The sequence below is a fragment of the Cherax quadricarinatus genome, chromosome 41 (genome assembly GCF_038502225.1).
Source record: "Cherax quadricarinatus isolate ZL_2023a chromosome 41, ASM3850222v1, whole genome shotgun sequence".
In the NCBI taxonomy this organism is placed as follows: Eukaryota; Metazoa; Arthropoda; class Malacostraca; order Decapoda; family Parastacidae; genus Cherax; species Cherax quadricarinatus.
Window position 1 is genome coordinate 567,989 of NC_091332.1, and position 24,617 is coordinate 592,605.

At 38.5% G+C, this 24,617-nt stretch overlaps 1 protein-coding gene across 5 annotated transcripts in view; it reads left to right on the forward strand.

The window, feature by feature from the left end:
- Positions 1–24,617, forward strand: part of pea (ATP-dependent RNA helicase pea) — a 48,986-nt gene that overhangs the window by 17,638 nt on the left and 6,731 nt on the right. For all 5 annotated transcript variants that reach the window (XM_070092862.1, XM_070092867.1, XM_070092866.1 and 2 more), the window contains 5 exons: positions 651–1,592; positions 4,998–5,151; positions 8,983–9,150; positions 9,790–9,954; positions 20,804–21,007. In XM_070092862.1, coding sequence (XP_069948963.1) covers positions 651–1,592; positions 4,998–5,151; positions 8,983–9,150; positions 9,790–9,954; positions 20,804–21,007 — 1,633 coding nt within the window. The remainder of the gene's footprint in view (positions 1–650; positions 1,593–4,997; positions 5,152–8,982; positions 9,151–9,789; positions 9,955–20,803; positions 21,008–24,617) is intronic.

Here is a 24,617-nt window from a genome sequence, read left to right on the forward strand (position 1 = left end):
CTGTATTTTATATTTTTGTTTAGAATATCTTGAGGTATATTTTTTGATACAGTACAGTGGTACTGTATCTTTGTAAATTTGTGTATCTGTGAATTTAATGTTGCATTAATTATATAATATTTGCAACTCATTATTTAACAAACAAGGAATGTATATTTGGGGGTGCCTTAATTATTCAGTAGGAAAAGTTTGACTAGTGTTGTTTATATATTTTCCACATACTTAGCTTTAAAAGTCAGGCTATGGCTTGCAGACAGTGAGAGAGTGGGATTGAGCAGTTGGTAACAAATACCTTGGCCTTGAGAAGCTCAAAGAAATGTGTCAAGATCTTACCACTTGATAGCCATTGAACCTAGTGTTAAGCAGTAGATTGGCAAGTTGCTTTCCATCGTGCAGAGTCTTAAAGCTTCATCTAATTAGCCTGTTATAAAAATAAAATACTACCTTGATTTTGTAACATAGAAATCTGTCCATGCCTTTCTTTCCAGTCATGATAACATTTAGGCTTTAGTATTATGAAGTGTCATATAATCCTTCGGTAATAACAAGCACCGGTGGTATATTTTGTTTCAGCTGTAAATGAACATTTCATTTTATGATAATGTTATCTTTTTCAACTAAAATATAAACATGTTACCTTTTTTTATCAGGTGGAACCAGAGGTTCATATGGAAAGAAAACCAACATGTCCCTTTTAGAACAACGACAAAGCCTCCCTATCTATAAACTACGAGACCAGCTTATCAAGGCCATCGATGACAACCAGATCCTCATTGTTGTTGGTGAGACTGGATCAGGCAAGACCACACAGATGACACAGTATCTTGCAGAGGCAGGTTTTACTGCTAAGGGAAAAATTGGCTGCACCCAGCCAAGAAGAGTGGCAGCCATGTCAGTGGCTAAGAGAGTATCAGAAGAATTTGGGTGTAGACTGGGGCAAGAAGTAGGTTATACTATTCGTTTTGAGGACTGCACTAGCTCAGAGACTGTTATCAAATACATGACTGATGGTATGTTATTAAGAGAGTGTCTCATTGATCCAGATATGTCATGTTATGCTTGCATTATGTTGGATGAGGCTCATGAAAGAACTATTCACACAGACGTTTTATTTGGTCTCTTGAAGCAAGCCGTGGCTAAAAGACCTGAACTTAAGCTTATTGTTACCTCTGCCACTTTGGATGCTGTCAAGTTCTCTGAGTACTTCAATCAAGCTCCAATCTTCACTATTCCTGGTAGAACTTTCCCAGTAGAGATTTTATACACAAGGGAGCCAGAAACAGATTATCTTGATGCAGCCCTTATAACTGTAATGCAGATTCACCTCTCTGAGCCACCAGGTGATGTATTAGTTTTCCTCACTGGTCAAGAGGAAATTGATACTGCATGTGAAATTCTCTATGAACGCATGAAGGCACTCGGGAGTGATGTACCAGAACTCATCATTTTACCTGTGTATTCAGCATTGCCCTCTGAAATGCAGACAAGAATATTTGAACCAGCACCACCAGGCTCACGAAAGGTGGTAATTGCTACCAACATTGCAGAAACATCTCTTACTATTGATGGCATCTATTATGTTGTAGATCCAGGTATGTTAATCATTTTTATGTATTTTATCATATGTTAAAATTGGAAGTGATAAAAGAATGCCATTTCAAAAAATAAAGCTCTGTAATAAGTGCTTATGCACGTAGAGAAGAGTGGAGTGTAGAGGACAGAGAGAGAGAGCTTTTGGGAAATGTTAGGCGAGTGTTTAGGAAGTATTGAACCAAGTGAGAGGTTAATTGTGGTAAGGACATGAAGGCTAAAGTGGGAGAAACAGTTATAGAGGGTGTGGTAGGTAAGTTTGGGGTGCTAGGTGTAAATGATAATGGGGGCCTTTGATTGAACTTTGTATAAAAAGGAGTTTGGAAATAGGTAATACATATTTCAAGAAAAAGAGGATAACTAGGTATACAAGATATGATATAGGGCATAATGACAGTAATTTGTTGAACTATGTATTTTTTAGATAAAAGACTGATGGGTAGACTTCAGGATGTGCATGTTTATGGAGGGGCCACTGATATATCAGATCATTTTTTAGTTGTAGCTACAGTGAGAGTAAGAGGTAGATGGGATACAAGGAGAATGGCATCAGCAAGTAAGAGAGAGGTGAAGATTTATAAACTATAAGAGGTGAAGATTTATAAAATAAAGGAGGAGGCAGTTTGGGTAAAATATAAACAATTATTGGAAGAAAGATGGGCTAGTGAGAGTATAGGCAATGAGGGTGAAGAGGTATGGGGTAGATTTAAGAATGTAGTGTTAGAATTTTCAGCAGAAGTGTGTGCTTACAGAAAAATGGGTGTGGGAGGGAGGAAAAGCAATTGGTGGAATGATGAGGTAAAGAGAGTAGTAAGAGAGAAAAAGTTTGCATATGAGAGGTTTTTTACAAAGTAGAAGTGATAAAAGGAGGGAGGAGTATATGGAGAGAAAAAAGAGCAGTTAAGAGAGTGGTGACGGAATGTAAAAGGAGAGCAAATTAGAGAGGGGTGAGATGCTATCAACCAATTTTTTTGAGAATAAGAAAAAGTTTTGGAGTGAGAATAATAAGTTGAGAAAGCCTAAGAGATGAATGGAGGGAATATTTTGAGGAACTGTTAAATGTTGATGAAGATAGGGGAGCTGTGATTTTGGACATTCTGAAGGGGGTATAACATCTTATAGGTGTGAGGAAAAGCCAGTTGTGACTGTGAGGAGGTGACTGAGGAAGTGGTTAGAATGAAAGGGGTAAAGCAGCTGGGATTGGTGGAACAAAAAAATGTTAAAAGCAGGTGACGATGTAGTTCTGGAATGGTTGGTACTGTTATTTAATAAATGCGTGGAAGAGGGGAAGGTACCTTGGGATTGGCAGAGAGCATGCATAGTTCCTTTGTATGAATGCAAAAAGGGACAAAAGAGAGTGTAAAAATTATAGGGTAATAAGCCTGTTGAGTTATAGGTAGTAGGTTGGTAGACAGCAACCGCCCAGGGAGGTACTACCGTCCTGCCAAGTGAGTGTAAAACGGAAGCCTGTAATTGTTTTACATGATGGTAGGATTGCTGGTGTCCTTTTTTCTGTCTCATAAACATGCAAGATTTCAGGTATGTCTTGCTACTTCTACTTATACTTAGGTCACACTACACATACATGTACAAACATATATATACACACCCATCTGGGTTTTCTTCTATTTTTTTTCTAGTTCTTGTTCTTGTTTATTTCCTCTTACCTCCATGGGGAAGTGGAACAGAATTCTTCCTCCATAAGCCATGAGTGTTGTAAGAGGTGACTAAAATGCTGGGAGCAAGGGGCTAGTAACCTCTTCTCCTGTATATACACCTACCATCCGACTTACGACCTGCTCGACTTACGACCACTCGACTTACGACTGTGTTTTTTATGCCAAATTTCTGGGAAATAAACAACTATTTGTGTTGTACAAAGTGTTTATCCTAAACCTTACAGTATAAAATACAGTACTAACAGCATAAAAAGTAAAGTAAAACATGAAATACCAAAATAAAACAATAAAATAAAGTCATTACAAAAATGTTTTCTTGATATTCAGTAGTAAAGTTCGACTTACGACCATTTCGACTTGCGACTGGTTTCTCGGAACCGAACTCGGTCGTAAGTCGGATGGTAGGTGTATTACTAAATGTAAAAGGAGAAACTTTCGTTTTTCCTTTTGGGCCACCCCGCCTCGGTGGGATACGGCCAGTGTGTTGAATGAAGAAAGAAATATTAATAATAATAATAGTACAACCCTGAGAAAGTCCTTATTAGTACGATAGGATGTTTTGCATCAACCATCGAAGACAAGGGGTATCTCCATGTAATAATAATAATAATGTGATAGGGTGGATAGTGAAGCAATATGGCAGATGTTGCAATTGTATGGAATAGGTGGTAGGTTACTGAAAGCAGTTAAGAGTTTTTATGAGGATAGTGAGGCTCAGGTTCTAGTATGTAGGAGAGAGGGAGATTATTTCCCAGTAAAAGTAAGCCTTAGACAGGGATACATGATGTCACCATGGTTGTGCAGTATATCTATAGATGAGGGTGTAAGAGAAATGAATGCTTGGGTGTTGGCAAGGGGTGTGGGGTTAAGAGATAAAGAATCTAACACAAAATGGGAGTTGTCACCGTTCTTTTTTGCTGGTGACGCTGTGCTTTTGGGAGATTCTGAAGAGAAGTTGCAGAGGTTGGTGGACAAGTTTGGAAGGGTATGTAAAATAAGTAAATTTAAAAGTGAACATAGGAAAGAGCAAGGTGATGAGGATAACAAAAAGTTTAGGTAATGAAACTGATGAGGGAAAATAGGCAAATGGTGCACTAAGGAGTCTGTGGAGACAGAATGCTGGAGGCAATGGAGATGTCATATCTGAGGGCACTGTGCATTGTGAATATAATGAAGGAGTTCATGGTTTCTAAAAGTATTATCCAGAGGGCTGAGAAGGGGTTGTTGAGGCAATTCGAACATTTAGAGAGGCTGTAACACAATAGAGTGACTTGGAGAGCATATAAATCTGTAGTGGAAGAAAGGCAGCAGGGTAAGGGTTGTCTTAGTTAAGGTTGGAAGGAGGGGGTAAAGGAGGATTTGTGTGCAAGGGGCTTGGACTTCCAGCAGGTGTGCATGGGTGTGTTAGATAGGAGTGAGTGGAGACAAATCATATCAGATTCATATCAGATTCATAGTGAGTCTGATATGAAGTGGGAGCTGTTACAGTTGCTTTTTATTGATGACAACAAAGACAGGTATTGAATGAATGACAGTGAATTTTTCTTGTTTTTAGATCACCCTACTTTGGAGGGAGATGGCCAGTTTAGTAAATTATTCTTCAGAGTTGCTACTGCTGATAATTTCTTGCTTTTGTGTTTTGCTTCACTTTGCTTCACATAGATTATTAATGTAATGAATGCTTAAACCTAATAAACTGCAAATGCCTAATCTCAAAATGTTTTTCAGGTTTTGTAAAGCAGAAAGTATACAACCCTAAGACAGGTATGGACTCGTTAATGGTCACACCAGTTTCCCAAGCAGGAGCCAAGCAGCGAGCAGGCCGTGCTGGGCGCACAGGTCCAGGGAAGACCTACAGGCTTTATACTGAACGTGCTTACAGGTAATTAGAGTAGCAATATTCAAGCAGTGATATTTGCAGCTTTTATCGTCCCATTTTCTGCTGCCTTTTCCAGACCTTGTAGATATTTGGACTGAACTTCAGTCACCTATTTTGAATAATTTCTACAGCCTTTCTAGATATTCCTGAAATTAATCTTCGTCCAGTCCTCTTATCTTCCTCATTATTGGTAGTGTTACATCAGCAAAGAAAGTTACATAAGATTCAATCCTTTCATGTAGGTCATTGACATAATGTACAGTATTTGGAATAATAGTGGCCTTACTACTGATCTTTAAAGGATCCCACTCAGTACTTCCTCCCATTTTGATGTCTCATCCCTTATTGTCACTGCCTTCTGTCTTTCAGGTATTACCTGATCCACTGGGGTGCTGTCTTACCCTTACCTGTTCTTATCATTTATTGACTGATCTTGAGTGTAGTACAGTATCAGATGCTTTCATGCAGTCCACTCATTTAATTTTTTTGTTTTTGTTTTATCTTTGTGACTCTGTCATAGAACATCAGTAAGTTTGTAATACGAGATTTTCTGTCTCAAAATCCATGTTGGTTTTTGCCAAAGAATGTTCTTTCTTAACTGCAGCATTCTTAGCCATCCTTCAGAGTGCAGGCACTGTACTTCTCACCATCAAGTTTCCCTAAATTCTTTCAGGCTTGTCAAACCCTGAAAAAAGAATTTATTCAATCTAACAGACACACATATCCCTGTTGGATGATTAAGCATTTACCATGCACAATACCTTTTACCCCCATCTTCTAACCATTCCTGTGACATCCCCTACCCCTGTTGCAATTATTTTACTTGTCATTTATAAGATCTGTTGAGGTAATAAGCACAAGTGCAGTATGTATACAAGTGTACACTTGTATACATACTGGATATTCTTTTTTTTTTTTTTATAGAAAACTAGTGTCTAACAATACAGAAAACCAGTGTCTTAATGCCATGGCATAATGTTACTAGTTTTTCTTCTTGTTAAATACATTTTTGGTTTTCTCATTTATTTTCACATTGTGAATTTATTAAAAGCAGGAGGGGATATAGTGTTGGAGTGGTTGGTACTTTTGTTTAATAAATGTATGAAAGAGGGGAAGGTACCTAGGGATTGGCAGAGAGCATGTATAGTCCCTTTATATAAAGGGAAGGGGGACAAAAGAGATTGTAAAAATTCTTTCTTTCAACACACCAGCTGTATCCCACCGAGGCGGGGTGGCCCAAAAGAAAAAACAAAAGTTTCTCCCTTTACATTTAGTAATATATACAGGATAAATTAGACACATGTGCAACTCTTGGGTATCTTTATTGAGGAAACGTTTCGCCACACAGTGGCTTCATCAGTCCAAACGTAGGAGAAACTTGAAGAACAGGAGGAGAATGAGGTAATCAGTCCCTCAACCTTGAGTCAATGTGTTCAGTCCATCAATCTTGAATAGAATAGTATTCTATTCAAGATTGATGGACTGAACACTAGCCCCTTGCTTCCGGCATTTTAGTCGCCTCTTATGACACGCATGGCTTATGGAGGAAGAATTCTGTTCCACTTCCCCATGGAGATTGTAAAAATTATAGAGGAATAAGTTTACTGAGTATACCAGGAAAAGTGTACGGTAGGGTTATAATTGAAAGAATTAGAGGTAAGACAGAATGTAGGATTGCGGATGAGGAAGGAGGTTTCAGAGTGGGTAGGGGATGTGTAGATCAAGTGTTTATATTGAAGCATATATGTGAACAGTATTTAGATAAAGGTAGGGAAGTTTTTATTGCATTTATGGATTTAGAAAAGGCATATGATAGAGTGGATAGGGGAGCAATGTGGCAGATGTTGCAAGTACGTATATGGAATAGGTGGTAAGTTATTAAATACTGTAAAGAGCTTTTATGAGGATAGTGAGGCTCAGGTTAGGGTGTATAGAAGAGAAGGAGACTACTTCCCAGTAAAAGTAGGTCTTAGACAGGGATGTGTAATGTCACCATGGTTGTTTAATATACAGCATTTATAGATGGGGTTGTAAAAGAAGTAAATGCTAGGGTGTTCGGGAGAGGGATGGGATTAAATTATGGGGAATCAAATACAAAATGGGAATTGACACAGTTGCTTTTTGCTGATGATACTGTGCTCATGGGAGATTCTAAAGAAAAGTTGCAAAGGTTAGTGGATGAGTTTGGGAGTGTGTGTAAAGGTAGAAAGTTGAAAGTGAACATAGAAAAGAGTAAGGTGATGAGGGTATCAAATGATTTAGATAAAGAAAAATTGGATATCAAATTGGGGAGGAGGAGTATGGAAGAAGTGAATGTTTTCAGATACTTGGATGAGTTTATGAAGGATGAGGGCAATCATAGAATTGACGAGGGAAAAAAGGTGAGTGGTGCATTGAGGTATATGTGGAGACAAAAAACTTTATCTATGGAGGCAAAGAAGGGAATGTATGAAAATAAAGTAGTACAAGGTATATGTGGAGACAAAAAACGTTATCTATGGAGGCAAAGAAGGGAATGTATGAAAATGAAGTAGTACCAACACTTGTATGGGTGTGAAGCTTGGGTTGTGAATGCAGCAGCGAGGAGGCGGTTGGAGGCAGTGTAGATGTCCTGTCTAAGGGCAATGTGTGGTGTAAATATTATGCAGAAAATTCGGAGTGTGGAAATTAGGAGAAGGTGTGGAGTTAATAAAAGTATTAGTCAGAGGGCTGAAGTGGGGTTGTTGAGGTGGTTTGATCATTTAGAGAGAATGGATCAAAGTAGAATGACATGGAGAGCATTTAAATCTGTAGGAGAAGGAAGGCGGGGTAGGGGTCGTCCTCGAAAAGGTTGGAGGGAGGGGGTAAAGGAGGTTTTGTGGGCGAGGGGCTTGGATTTTCAGAAAGCGTGTGTGAGCGTGTTAGATAGGAGTGAATGGAGACGAATGGTATTTGGGACCTGACAATCTGTTGGAGTATGAGCAGGGTAATATTTAGTGAAGGGATTCAGGGAAACCAGTTATTTTTATATAGCCGGACTTGAATCCTGGAAATGGGAAGTACAATGCCTGCACTCTAAAGGAGGGGTTCGGGATATTAGCAGTTTGGAGGGATATGTTGTATATCTTTATAGGTATATGCTTCTAAGCTGTTGTGTTCTGAGCACCTCTGCAAAAACAGTGATTATGTGTGAGTGAGGTGAAAGAGTTGAATGATGATGAAAGTATTTTCTTTTTGAGGATTTTCTTTCTTTCTTGGGTCAGCCTGTCTCAGTGGGAGATGGCCGACTTGTTTAAAAAAAAAAAAAAAAAAAAATTATAATTCATACAAATTCATACTTGTAAATTTACACAATATCTAAGCAAAACTTGGAATTCAACAAGAGTTTTTAAGTCTAATTGAGTCTTTGTATCTTTATGGTGCCTTCATATGTTGAGAATTATAATTCAAAGAAAATTACACCACTTGTTAAAAGCTGTTATGCAAAGGATGGCAGTTATGTGCTTTGTCCAAAAAATATTGATAGATGTCTTATATCTATAATATAAAAAGTCTTTGTTACTTTACCACTGCAATAAAGACATTGGAGCTACAGAAAAGTGACTCATTAAGTAGATTATAAGTTACATTTTACCAAATTATGGTAACATTTCTTGTTTTTAGCACACCAGCCATCTCCCACCAAGGAAGGATGACTCAAAGAAAGGAAACACATTCACCATCATATTTCCATTAACCTGTATTGATCTAGGGTCACAGTTTTCCTCCTGATCTTGATATCCTCAGTTTAGAAATGATGGCACTAAGCTCCCAGTTCCAAGTTTGACACTGCTGATTTATTTGTCCCACACACAGAGATGAGATGTTACCAACAAGTGTACCAGAGATCCAACGGACGAACCTTGCTGCAACAGTACTCCAGCTGAAAGCGATGGGGATCAACGACTTGCTAGGCTTTGATTTTATGGACCCTCCCCCAACTGATGCCATGGTCATGGCTCTCGAGACTCTTCACTCACTCAGGTATGCAAACCTTCTTTTTTAGATCTAGAGGAAAATGCACAAGTGCTGTTATGATCCCTATATGGATTTAGTGCTTCTCTTTAAATATAATAAAATAATAGAGAAAAATGTGTTTTGATGGTGAGTGCTAACCAGGAGGATTACTTTGATGCTGATGAAGCTTTCCCATGAGTATAATATGCTGAAATGAGCTTATTGTAAACAAAAGATAAATATAACTTAGCAGTTATACCCTCAGAGCACTTAATACTTTCACCTGGATTTACAAAGTAGTGCCCATTTTATTCTTCTATTTTCAGCCTGGGATTCAAATTAAATATTCTAAGTTGATAAGGTACTAAGATCTTTAGAATAAAGGAAGAAGTTTTCAAAAGAAAACTGCACTTGTTGATAGTGCATGTGTGTGGGTTTATGTACTCTGCTATGTGTGAGTGTTTTTGTGTGTTTGACTAGCTCTTACAATTGTGAGGTAGAATGTTAATACGTATTGATATTTTTGAGTACACATGTAATATTAATATTTAAAAAAATACTGGTATCAGTTAAAATCTATAAACACATATAGTAGGTATAAATAATAAAAGTATTCAAACCAGAGCTTTCACAAGCATAGTAATTCTAACGTGTATTAATTTACAGTGCGCTGGATGATGAAGGTTTGCTGACACGATTGGGTAGAAGAATGGCTGAATTTCCTCTGGATCCCAATCTTTCAAAGATGCTAATTATGTCAGTGCATTTGCAGTGTTCTGATGAAATCCTCACAATTGTCTCCATGTTGTCTGTGCAGAATGTATTTTATAGGTAAGTGTAATTTGGCCAGTTAGCTAGACTTGAAATCCTGTATGTAGGAAGTACAGTGCCTTAACTCTGAAGAGGGTGAGTGAGATATTTTGCAGTTCAAAGAGTCATTTGAATTGTGATGTTGGCACCCTCTTTTTTTTTTGTCATGCTACCTTGGTGGGAGATGACCAATCATGTTGTTTTTAATTTTTTTTTTTTTTTTTTTTTTTCCAACAAGTCGGCCGTCTCCCACCGAGGCAGGGTGACCCAAAAAAAGAAAGAAAATCCCCTAAAAGAAAATACTTTCATCATCATTCAACACTTTCACCACACTCGCACATTATCACTGTTTTTGCAGAGGTGCTCAGAATACAACAGTTTAGAAGCATACACATATAAAGATACACAACATATCCCTCCAAACTGCCAATATCCCAAACCCCTCCTTTAAAGTGCAGGCATTGTACTTCCCATTTCCAGGACTCAAGTCCGACTATATGAAAATAACCGGTTTCCCTGAATCCCTTCACTAAATATTACCCTGCTCACACTCCAACAGATCGTCAGGTCCCAAGTACCATTCGTCTCCATTCACTCCTATCTAACACGCTCACGCACACTTGCTGGAAGTCCAAGCCCCTTGCCCACAAAACCTCCTTTACCCCCTCTCTCCAACCCTTTCGAGGACGACCCCTACCCAGCCTTCCTTCCCCTATAGATTTATATGCTTTCCATGTCATTCTACTTTGAACCATTCTCTCATCCTTCATAAATCCATCCGCCGACACGTCAACTCCCAAGTATCTGAAAACATTCACTTCTTCCATACTCCTCCTCCCCAATTTGATATCCAATTTTTCTTTATCTAAATCATTTGACACCCTCATCACCTTACTCTTTTCTATGTTCACTTTCAACTTTCTACCTTTACACACATTCTCAAACTCATCCACTAACTTTTGCAATTTTTTTTTAGAATCTCCCATAAGCACAGTATCATCAGCAAAAAGTAACTGTGTCAATTCCCATTTTGAATTTGATTCCCCAAAATTTAATCCCACCCCTCTCCTGAACACCCTAGCATTTACTTTTTACAACCCCATCTATAAATATATTAAACAACCATGGTGACATTACACATCCCTGTCTAAGACCTACTTTTACCGGGAAGTAGTCTCCCTCTCTTCTACACACCCTAACCTGAGCCTCACTATCCTCATAAAAACTCTTTACAGCATTTAATAACTTACCACCTATTCCATATACTTGCAACATCTGCCACATTGCTCCTCTATCCACTCTATCATATGCCTTTTCTAAATCCATAAATGCAATATAAACTTCCCTACCTTTATCTAAATACTGTTCACATATATGCTTCAATGTAAACACTTGATCTACACATCCCCTACCACTCTGAAACCTCCTTGCTCATCCGCAATCCTACATTCTGTCTTACCTCTAATTCTTTCAATTATAACCTTACCGTACACTTTTCCTGGTATACTCAGTAAACTTATTCCTCTATAATTTTTACAGTCTCTTTTGTCCCCTTTCCCTTTATATAAAGGGACTATACATGCTCTCCGCCAATCCCTAGGTACCTTTCCCTCTTTCATACATTTATTAAACAAAAGTACCAACCACTCCAACACTATATCCCCCCCTGCTTTTAACATTTCTGTCATGATCCCATCAGTTCCAGCTGCTTTACCCCCTTTTATTTTACGTAATGCCTCACGTACCTCCCCCACACTTACATTCTGCTCTTCTTCACTCCTAAAAGATGGTATACCTCCCTGACCAGTGCATGAAATTACTGCCTCTGTTTCTTCCTTAACATTTAAAAGTTCCTCAAAATATTCTCGCCATCTACCTAATACCTCCATCTCCCCATCTACTACTCCCTTACTCTGTTTTTAACTGACAAATTCATACTTTCCCTAGGCTTTCTTAACTTGTTTAACTCACTCCAAAATTTTTTCTTATTTTCATTAAAATTTCTTGACAGTGCCTCTCCCACTCTATCATCTGCTCTCCTTTTGCACTCTCTCACCACTCTCTTTACCTTTCTTTTACTCTCCATATACTCTGCTCTTCTTATAACATTTCTGCTTTGTAAAAAACCTCTCATAAGCTACCTTTTTCTCTTTTATCACACCCTTTGCTTCATCATTCCACCAATCACTCCTCTTTCCTCCTGCCCCCACCCTCCTATAACAACAAACTTCTGCCCCACATTCTAATACTGCATTTTTAAAATTATTCCAACCCTCTTCAACCCCCCCCACTACTCATCTTTGCACTAGCCCACCTTTCTGCCAATAGTCGCTTATATCTCACCCGAACTTCCTCCTCCCTTAGTTTATACACTTTCACCTCCCTCTTACTTGTTGTTGCCACCTTCCTCTTTTCCCATCTACCTCTTACTCTAACTGTAGATACAACTAAATAATGATCTGATATATCAGTTGCCCCTCTATAACATGTACATCCTGGAGCCTACCCATCAACCTTTTATCCACCAATACATAATCTAATAAACTACTTTCATTACGTGCTACATCATACCTTGTATATTTATTTATCCTCTTTTTCATAAAATATGTATTACTTATTACCAAATCTCTTTCTACACATAGCTCAATTAAAGGCTCCCCATTTACATTTACCCCTGGCACCCCAAATTTACCTACTACTCCCTCCATAACATTTTTACCCACTTTAGCATTGAAATCCCCAACCACCATTACTCTCACACTTGATTCAAAACTCCCCATGCATTCACTCAACATTTCCCAAAATCTCTCTCTCTCCTCTACACTTCTTTCTTCTCCAGGTGCATACATGCTTATTATAACCCACTTTTCACATCCAATCTTTATTTTACTCCACATAATCCTTGAATTAATACATTTATAGTCCCTCTTTTCCTGCCATAGCTTATCCTTCAACATTATTGCTACTCCTTCTTTAGCTCTAACTCTATTTGAAACCCCTGACCTAATCCCATTTAATCCTCTCCACTGAAACTCTCCCACCCCCTTCAGCTTTGTTTCACTTAAAGCCAGGGCATCCAGCTTCTTCTCATTCATAACATCCACAATCATCTCTTTCTTATCATCTGCACAACATCCACACACATTCAGACTTCCCACTTTGACAATTTTCTTCTTCTTATTCTTTTTAGTAATCTTTACAGGAAAAAGGGTTACTAGCCCATTGTTCCCGGCATTTTAGTTGACTTTTACAACATGCATGGTTTACGGAGGAAAGATTCTTATTCCACTTCCCCATGGATATAAAAGGAAAAGTAGTAAGACAAGAACTATTAAGATAAAATCAAAGTAAACTCAGATGAGTGTGTATAAATAAATGTGTACATGTATGTGTAGTGTGACCTAAGTGTAAGTAGAAGTAGCAAGACATACCTGTAATCTTGCATATTTATGAGACAGACAAAAGACATCAGCAATCCTACCATCATGTAAAACAATTACAGGCTTTCGTTTTACACTCACTTGGCAGGACGGTAGTACCTCCCTGGGTGGTTGCTGTCTACCAACCTACTACCACAGGACGGTAGTACCTCCCTGGGTGGTTGCTGTCTACCAACCTACTACCTAACTAAATGAGATTACACCATTAAGGTTCATTTACAATAATAATGATTGTAGATGGTAAAAAAAAACATCATTTTCAAAATGTATTTTTTGTTTTATTATCATATTAGCTATTTCCCACCAAAGCAGGGTGACCTGAAAAAGAAGAAACACTTTCATCATCATTCACTCCATCACTGTCTTGCCAGAGGCACACCTACACTACAGTTAAAAAACTGCAACATATCAACACCCTTCTGTCAGAGGGCAGGCACTGTACTTCTCGCCTCCAGGACTCAGCTTGGCTAACTGGTTTCCCTGAATCCCTTCATAAATGTTAATTTGCTCATACTCTAACAGCATGTCAAGCCATAAAAACTATTTGTCTCCACTCACTCCTGTCTAACATGCTCACATGCTGAGGTCCAAACCCCTCGCACACAAAACCTTTACCCCATCCCTCCAACCTTTCCTAGGACGACCTCTACCCTCTTTGCTTTCATGGATAACGATCTGTCTCCACAGGCTCCTCAGTGCACCACTTGCTTTTTTTCCCCCTCATCTCTATATTCATCTTGTCTTTCATAGACTCATCTGCTGACAAGTCCACTCCCAATTTTTTTTTTTTCAACAAGTCTGCCGTCTCCCACCGAGGCAGGGTGACCTAAAAAGAAAGAAAATCCCCAAAAAGAAAATACTTTCATCATTCAACACTTTCACCTCACTCACACATAATCACTGTTTTTGCAGAGGTGCTCAGAACACAACAGTTTAGAAGCATATACGTATAAAGATACACAACATATCCCTCCAGGGGTTGGATTTGAGTGGGACTTGCACATCAGAGCTTATTTCTTGGGTAGCATTGAAAATTGGGTTGGGCAGATGTTTTGTTAGTGGGATGAATTGTAAAGGACCTGCCTAGTATGGGCCAACAGGCCTGCTGCAGTGTTCCTCCTTTCTTATGTTCGTAAACTGCTAATATCCCAAAACCCCTCCTTTAGAGTGCAGGCATTGTACTTCCCATTTCCAGGACTCAAGTCCGGCTATATAAAAATAACTGGTTTCCCTGAATCCCTTCACTAAATATTACCCTGCTCACACTCCAACAGATCGTCAGGTCCCAAATACCATTCATCTCCATTCACTCCTATCGAACACGCTCATGCACGCCTGCTGAAAGTCCAAGCCCCTCGCCCACAAAACCTCCCTTACCCCTTCCTTCCAACCTTTTCGAGGACGACCCCTACCCCGCCTTCCTTCTCCTACAGATTTAAATGCTCTCCATGTCATTCTACTTTGATCCATTCTCTCTAAATGACCAAACCACCTCAATAACCCCTCTTCAGCCCTCTGACTAATACTTTTATTAACTCCACACCTTCTCCTAATTTCCACACTCCGAATTTTCTGCATAATATTTACACCACACATTGCCCTTAGACAGGACATCTACACTGCCTCCAACCGCCTCCTCGCTGCTGCATTCACAACCCAAGCTTCACACCCATATAAGAGTGTTGGTACTACTATACTTTCATACATTCCCTTCTTTGCCTCCATAGATAACGTTTTTTGACTCCACATATACCTCAACGCACCACTCACCTTTTTTCCCTCATCAATTCTATGATTAACCTCATCCTTCATAAATCCATCCACCGACATGTCAACTCCCAAGTACTATCTGAAAACATTCACTTCTTCCATACTCCTCCCCAATTTGATATCCAATTTTTCTTTATCTAAATCATTTCATTTGATACCCTCATCACCTTACTCTTTTCTATGTTCACTTTCAACTTTCTACCTTTACACACACTCCCAAACTCATCCACTAACCTGTGCAATTTTTCTTTAGAATCTCCGATAAGCACAGTATCATCAGCAAAAATAACTGTGTCAATTCCCATTTTGTATTTGATTCCCCATAATTTAATCCCACCCCTCTCCCGAACACCCTAGCATTTACTTCTTTTACAACCCTATCTATAAATATATTAAACAACCATGGTGACATTACACATCCCTGTCTAAGACCTATTTTTACTGGGAAGTAGTCTCCCTCTCTTCTACACACCCTAAGCTGAGCCTCACTATCCTCATAAAAACTCTTTACAGCATTTAGTAACTTACCACCTATTCCATATACTTGCAACATCTGCCACATTGCTCCTCTATCCACTCTATCATATGCCTTTTCTAAATCCATAAATGCAATAAAAACTTTCCTGCCTTTATCTAAATACTGTTCACATATATGCTTCAATGTAAACACTTGATCTACACATCCCCTACCCACTCTGAAACCTCCTTGCTCATCTGCAATCCTACATTCTGTCTTACCTCTAATTCTTTCAATAATAACCCTACCGTACGCTTTTCCTGGTATACTCAATAAACTTATTCCTTTATAATTTTTACTTTCTTTTTTGCCCCCCTTCCCTTTATATAAAGAGACTATACATGCTCTCTGCCAATCTCTAGGTACCTTCCCCCTCTTTCATACATTTATTAAACAAAAGTACCAACCACTCCAACACTTTATATCCCCCTGCTTTTAACATTTCTGTCATGATCCCATCAGTTCCAGCTGCTTTACCCCCTTTCATTCTACGTAATGCCTCACGTGCCTCCCCCACACTTGCATTCTGCTCTTCTTCACTCCTAAAAGATGGTATACCTCCCTGGCCAGTGCATGAAATTACCACCTCCCTTTCTTCCTCAACATTTAAAAGTTCATCAAAATATTCTCGCCATCTACCTAATACCTCCCTCTCCCCATCTACTAACTCCCCTACTCTGTTTTCAACTGACAAATCCATACGTTCCCTAGGCTTTCTTAACTTGTTTAACTCCAAAATTTTTTCTTATTTTCATTAAAATTTCTTGACAGTGCCTCTCCCACTCTATCATCTGCTCTCCTTTTGCACTCTCTCACCACTCTCTTCACCTTTCTTTTACTCTCTGTATACTCTGCTCTTCTTATAACACTTCTGCTTTGTAAAAACGTCTCATAAGCTAACTTTTTCTCTTTTATCACACCCTTTACTTCATCATTCTACCAATCACTCCTCTTTCCTCCTGCCCCCACCCTCCTATAACCACAAACTTCTGCCCCACATTCTAATACTGCATTTTTAAAACTCATCCAACCCTCTTCAACCCCCCCACTACTCATCTTTGCACTAGCCCACCTTTCTGCCAATAGCCGCTTATATATCACCCGAACTTCCTCCTCCCTTAATTTATACACTTTCACTTCCTTCCTACTTGTTGTTGCCACCTTCCTCTTGTCCCATCTACCTCTTACTCTAACTGTAGCTACAACTAAATAATGATCCAATATATCAGTTGCCCCTCTGTAAACATGTACATCCTGGAGCCTACCCATTAACCTTTTATCCACCAATACATAATCTAACAAACTACTTTCATTACGTGCTACATCATACCTTGTATATTTATTTATCCTCTTTTTCATAAAATATGTATTACTTATTACCAAATCTCTTTCTACACATAGCTCAATTAAAGGCTTCCCATTTACATTTACCCCTGGCACCCCAAATTTACCTACTACTCCCTCCACAACATTTTTACCCACTTTAGCATTGAAATCCCCAACCACAAGTACTCCCACACTTGGTTCAAAACTCCCCACGTATTCACTCAACATTTCCCAAAATCTCTTTCTCTCCTCTACACTTCTCTCTTCTCCAGGTGCATATACACTTACTATAACCCACTTTTCACATCCAACCTTTATTTTACTTCACATAATCCTTGAATTAATACATTTATAGTCCTTCTTTTCCTGCCATATCTTATCCTTCAACATTATTGCTTCTCCTTCTTTAGCTCTAACTCTATTTGAAACCCCTGACCTAATCCCATTTATTCCTCTCCACTGAAACTCTCCCACCCCCTTCAGCTTTGTTTCACTTAAAGCCAGGACATCCAGCTTCTTCTCATTCATAACATCCACAATCATTTCTTTCTTATCATTTGCACAACATCCACGCACATTCAGACTTCCCACTTTGACAGTTTTCTTCTTCTTATTCTTTTTAGTAATCTTTACAGGAAAAAGGGTTACTAGCCCATTGTTCCCGGCATTTTAGTTGACTTTTACAACACGCATGGCTTACGGAGGAAAGATTCTTATTCCACTTCCCCATGGATATAAAAGGAAAAGTAAAAAGACCAAGAACTATTAAGATAAAATCAAAGAAAACTCAGATGAGTGTGTATAAATAAACGTGTACATGTATATGTAGTGTGACCTAAGTGTAAGTAAAAGTAGCAAGACATACCTGTAATCTTGCATATTTATGAGACAGACAAAAAATACCAGCAATCCTACTATCATGTAAAACAATTACAGGCTTTTGTTATACATTCACTTGGCAGGACGGTAGTACCTTCCTGGGTGGTTGCTGTCTACCAACCTACCACTCCCAAATATCTCAGTAATTCACTTTCTCCATACTCCTTCCCTCTAATCTAATATCCAGTCTTTCATTACCTAAATTTTTTGTTATCCTTATCACCATGCTCTTTCATATATTCACTTTAATTTCCTTCTTTTACATACCCTTCCAAACTCATCCACAAACCTCTGCAACTTCTCTTCAGAATCTCCCAGAAGCAACTGGGACAGCTCCTTCTTTATGTTAGATTCTTTATCTCTTAATCCCACACCTTTTGCCAACGCCCAAGCATTTGCCTCTCTTACATCTCCATCTATAAATATATTAAACAACCATAGTGACATCACACATCCCTGTCTAAGACTTACTTTTACTGGGAAGTAATCTCCCTCTCTCCTAGATACTCTAACCTGAGCCTCACTATCCTTGTGAAAACTCTTAGCTTTCAGTAACCCACCCCCCTGTTCCATACATCTGTAATATTTGCCACATTGATCCTCTTTCCAGCCTGTTATATGCCTTTTCCAAATCCATAAATGCAACAACAACCTATTTACCCTTATCTGAATACTGCTCACCCATATGCTTCACTGTAAACACTTGGTCTGCATGACCCCTTCCCTTCCTAAAGCCTCCTTGTTCATCTGTGATCCTGTTCTCCATCTTACTCTTAATTCTTTCAATAATTCTACCATACACTTCACATGTATACTCAGCAGGTCAACAGGCTTACTCTTCTATAATTTTTACACTCTCTTTTGTCCCCTTTACATTTATACAAAGGAACTTTGCATGCTTTCTGCCAATCCCTAGAGATCTTTCCCTCTTCCAAAACTATATCCCCAGTTCCAAAACTATATCCCCACCTGCTTTCTTACATTTCTGTCTTTATCCCATCAATCCCAATTGCTTTACCCCCTTTCATTCTACCCACTGCCTCAAGCACCTCCCCCACACTCACAACTGGCTCTTCCTCTCTCCTACAAGATGTTATACCTTCCTGTCCAATGCATGAAATCACAGCTTCCCTAACTTCATCAACACTTAACAGTTCCTTAAAATATTCCATCCATCTTCCCTATACCTCCAGCTCTCCTCTCTTATTTTTAACTGCCAAATCCATTCGTTCCTTAGGTGTTTGTTCTCAACTTATTAATCTCACTCCAAAACTTTTCCTTCACCACTCCCTTCTCTTTTTCTCTCCATATACTCCTCCCTCCTTGTATCACTTCTACTTTGTAAAAACCTCCGAAATGCTAAGTTTTTCTCTCATATTAAGCTCATCTACCCCATACCTAGCCCATCTATAATTGTTAAATAAATAATTAAAAGTTCTTTCATAAATTTTAAAAGGCTCTGGGTTATATAAAGCATTTCAAGCAGACTAAACCTACAACTTAAAACTACTTAACATCATCCTAGTTGTATAGCTGGAGTTAGAGTATTTGAATGATAAATTTGTTATAATTAAGTCATGTGAAGATGAGATTATTAACCCTTTGAGGGTTTCGGACGTACTAGTACGGCTTACGACCCAGGGTTTTTGACGTACTAGTACGCCTAAATTCTAGCGCCCTCAAATCTAGTGGGAGAAAGCTGGTAGGCCTTCATATGAAAGAATGGGCCTATGTGGTCAGTGTGCATAGTCTAAAAAAAATCCTGCAGCACACACTGCATAATGAGAAAAAAAAAATTTGACCATTTTTTTGGAATAAAACAGCGACTTTGCACTGTATTTTCGTATGGTATTTATCGTTGTATTCTAGTTTTCTTGGTCTCATTTTATAGAATGGAAGACATATTACAAAAATTGAGATGATTTTGACTGATTTTACAATGAAAGGTACGTTGAAATTGAGCTCAAAGTAGCAGAAATGTTCGATTTTTACCAAATTTCAAAAGTAAACAAATCGTGCCAAGCGTGCAATACACGTCAACTGGTGAGTCTAATATTCTTTCACAAGTGCACCAATAATATTTATACCATTTTTTACACTAATGCAGTAGTCTGCATAACAGTAAATTTTATATTTTTTGTGAGAATAAAAATTCAAAGTGGAAAGCAAAAGAATATAAGAGGGGCCTTGAGACGTGACTAATGACCAGAGGAAATGTCATTTTAGTGCCAGGAATGTCTTTCTTGTTTATTCTGGACCCTATTCGGAAATTGGCATCTTTTGAAATTTGTGTGAAATTGGCAAAATTGCTAAATTCTGACCACTGTACTGGATAGTTGAATTTCATAAATGGGTGGTTTCTTGCACCCATTCGATAGAAAAAATGGAGTTCTAGCGAAATATTCATGTTTTTTGTCGACTAGTACAGAGGAATTGGCCGAAAATGGGGCTCAAAGTGAGCAAAATCGCCGATGCGTAAACATCACCTAGACCGCTAACTTTGCGAGAGCATAATTCCGTAAGTTTTCCATCAAATTTCAAACTTTTGGTGTCCTTATGATCGGGAAAAGATTCTCTATCTTTTCATAAGAGAAAATAATTTTTTTTTTTTTTAAATTTGGCCGACCCTGAGAACGAGTTTCGGAGAGGGCCTGTCGACCCTCAAAGGGTTAAATGTGATAACTTTGGGTAATAGATGTGCTACAGGTAGGAAACACATTCATCATTCATTTATTTTCTGTCTTCCCAGAAGTGTACCGATATCACAATTCACAATTTTATACTTGTTCATATGTTCTGCAGTACTAATCTTAAATACATACTGTTTTTAATTGGGATATTCAAAAATCTTCTAAAAGGTTAACTTTTTAATATGTTATATTTTTTTTTTTTACTGAAATGTATTGACACTAACTAATGTGATACATTTTAATGATAGGCCTAAAGAAAAGCAGGCTTTAGCTGACCAGAAGAAAGCTAAGTTCAACCAAGCTGAGGGGGATCACTTGACACTGCTTGCTGTTTACAACTCATGGAAAAATAATAAATTCTCCAATGCGTGGTGCTACGAAAACTTTGTACAGATGCGCACACTTAAGAGAGCTCAAGATGTCAGAAAGCAATTACTTGGTATTATGGACAGGTGAGCATACCTCTATTTAGTTAACTAATCCTCATTTACATTAAAATTGTTTTATACATTACTGTCATTTTGTGATGTGATAAATGCTGAACAATTTTGTGCATTAGGGCCCTGAATTTTTTTTTTTTTTTTTTTTTTTTTTTTTTTTTTTTTTTTTTTTTTTAAAAATTTTTTTTATTTAAAAAAAAAAAAAATTCCATGAAATTGTAGAGTATAATTTTGTAGATAATAACGTGAAAATGAATGAAATCCACCCAGTTTCTAATTTATAAATTTTTGAAGGAGTTGACTGGTAAGCCAGGGAAGGCCTCAATGAATAAAAGCGTATCATATGACTAAAACCTGTATCAGGAAACATTTGTTCTGTTTCCTGACAAACCTTACCTAACCTAACCTATCCATCCAGTACTTGCAGAACTATGCTGCAAATGCTGTAAGAATTTTTGCACTGTGTGGAACTCCTCAAAACAAGGTATAAGACACAGTGGTGTTTCACAAGATGTACAGATATATCTTGTATCTTTTCATTGTGGAGGTTGCTGCGTAATGTGAGCACACACTTGACATCTCTGAGCCTTTATTTTCTCCATTTGTTATGATTGTGAAAAATCAATTTTAAAATTTGGAATCTATGGAGTCGGTAATAATGTACATCCCCTCCCTTAGTGTTCACTGTATTATTGTATTTATGGGAGAGTGCTAAAACTGTAATAATACAGTGGAACCTCTGCTTGCGAGCGTGTCCACGTGCAAGTTTTTCTAAATACGATCAGTCGATGGGTCGATTTTTTGCTTCCATACGCCAGCAAAATTTCCACAAGCGAGCAGACCTCAAGGCAGGTTCCTTGACACTGGTGAGGGGCTCTTGCTCTTGATCTCGGGAATTGTATCTCGTTTGTTTGTTGGACTATCTTATTGAAACTTGGGCAATGTATGATGGAAAGATGCTTCTTAATGTACACCAAAAATGAAAGAAATCTAAGCATAAATAATGGAGTTCACTTCTCAGCAATTAGCCACCCCTTAGTGGTAATTTCGAATGGTTTTTATGGTTGTATTCTCATTTTTTGGTCTCATTTGATAGAATGGAAGATAAATTACAGAAATAGATATGATTTTGATTGCTTTCACGACGAAAAGTACCTTGAAATAGAGCTCAACCTAGGAGAAATGGTCCATTGCTTGGCTGTTTCAGTAAATCTTATATTTTTTGTGTGAATAAAAATTACAAATTATTTATATAACAACAACAAGTAAGAGGGAGGTGAAAGTGTATAAACTAAGGGAGGAGGAAGTTCGGGTGAGATATAAGCGACTATTGGCAGAAAGGTGGGCTAGTGCAAAGATGAGTAGTGGGGGGGTTGAAGAGGGTTGGAATAGTTTTAAAAATGCAGTATTAGAATGTGGGGCAGAAGTTTGTGGTTATAGGAGGGTGGGGGCAGGAGGAAAGAGGAGTGATTGGTGGAATGATGAAGTAAAGGGTGTGATAAAAGAGAAAAAGGTAGCTTATGAGAGGTTTTTACAAAGCAGAAGTGTTATAAGAAGAGCAGAGTATATGGAGAGTAAAAGAAAGGTAAAGAGAGTGGTGAGAGAGTGCAAAAGGAGAGCAGATGATAGAGTGGGAGAGGCACTGTCAAGAAATTTTAATGAAAATAAGAAAAAATTTTGGAGCGAGTTAAACAAGTTAAGAAAGCCTAGGGAAAATATGGATTTGTCAGTTAAAAACAGAGTAGGGGAGTTAGTAGATGGGGAGATGGAGGTATTGGGTAGATGGCGAGAATATTTTGAGGAACTTTTAAATGTTAAGGAAGAAACAGAGGCAGTAATTTCATGCACTGGTCAGGGAGGTATACCATCTTTTAGGAGTGAAGAAGAGCAGAATGTAAGTGTGGGGGAGGTACGTGAGGCATTACGTAAAATGAAAGGGGGTAAAGCAGCTGGAACTGATGGGATCATGACAGAAATGTTAAAAGCAGGGGGGGATATAGTGTTGGAGTGGTTGGTACTTTTGTTTAATAAATGTATGAAAGAGGGGAAGGTACCTAGGGATTGGCAGAGAGCATGTATAGTCCCTTTATATAAAGGGAAAGGGGACAAAAGAGACTGTAAAAATTACAGAGGAATAAGCTTACTGAGTATACCAGGAAAAGTGTACGGTAGGGTTATAATTGAAAGAATTAGAGGTAAGACAGAATGTAGGATTGCGGATGAGCAAGGAGGTTTTAGAGTGGGTAGGGGATGTGTAGATCAGGTGTTTACATTGAAGCATATATGTGAACAGTATTTAGATAAAGATAGGGAGGTTTTTATTGCATTTATGGATTTAGAAAAGGCATATGATAGAGTGGATAGAGGAGCAATGTGGCAGATGTTGCAAGTATATGGAATAGGTGGTAAGTTATTAAATGCTGTAAAGAGTTTTTATGAGGATAGTGAGGCTCAGGTTAGGGTGTGTAGAAGAGAGGGAGACTACTTCCCGGTAAAAGTAGGTCTTAGACAGGGATGTGTAATGTCACCATGGTTGTTTAATATATTTATAGATGGGGTTGTAAAGGAAGTAAATGCTAGGGTGTTTGGGAGAGGGGTGGGATTAAATTATGGGGAATCAAATTCAAAATGGGAATTGACACAGTTACTTTTTGCTGATGATACTGTGCTTATGGGAGATTCTAAAGAAAAATTGCAAAGGTTAGTGGATGAGTTTGGGAATGTGTGTAAAGGTAGAAAGTTGAAAGTGAACATAGAAAAGAGTAAGGTGATGAGGGTGTCAAATGATTTAGATAAAGAAAAATTGGATATCAAATTGGGGAGGAGGAGTATGGAAGAAGTGAATGTTTTCAGATACTTGGGAGTTGACGTGTCGGCGGATGGATTTATGAAGGATGAGGTTAATCATAGAATTGATGAGGGAAAAAAGGTGAGTGGTGCGTTGAGGTATATGTGGAGTCAAAAAACGTTATCTATGGAGGCAAAGAAGGGAATGTATGAAAGTATAGTAGTACCAACACTCTTATATGGGTGTGAAGCTTGGGTGGTAAATGCAGCAGCAAGGAGACGGTTGGAGGCAGCGGAGATGTCCTGTCTAAGGGCAATGTGTGGTGTAAATATTATGCAAAAAATTCGGAGTGTGGAAATTAGGAGAAGGTGTGGAGTTAATAAAAGTATTAGTCAGAGGGCAGAAGAGGGGTTGTTGAGGTGGTTTGGTCATTTAGAGAGAATGGATCACAGTAGAATGACATGGAAAGCATATAAATCTATAGGGGAAGGAAGGCGGGGTAGGGGTCGTCCTCGAAAGGGTTGGAGAGAGGGGGTAAAGGAGGTTTTGTGGGTAAGGGGCTTGGATTTCCAGCAAGCGTGCGTGAGCGTGTTAGATAGGAGTGAATGGAGACGAATGGTACTTGGGACCTGACGATCTGTTGGAGTGTGAGCAGGGTAATATTTAGTGAAGGGATTCAGGGAAACCGGTTATTTTCATATAGTCGGACTTGAGTCCTGGAAATGGGAAGTACAATGCCTGCACTTTAAAGGAGGGGTTTGGGATATTGGCAGTTTGGAGGGATATGTTGTGTATCTTTATATGTGTATGCTTCTAGACTGTTGTATTCTGAGC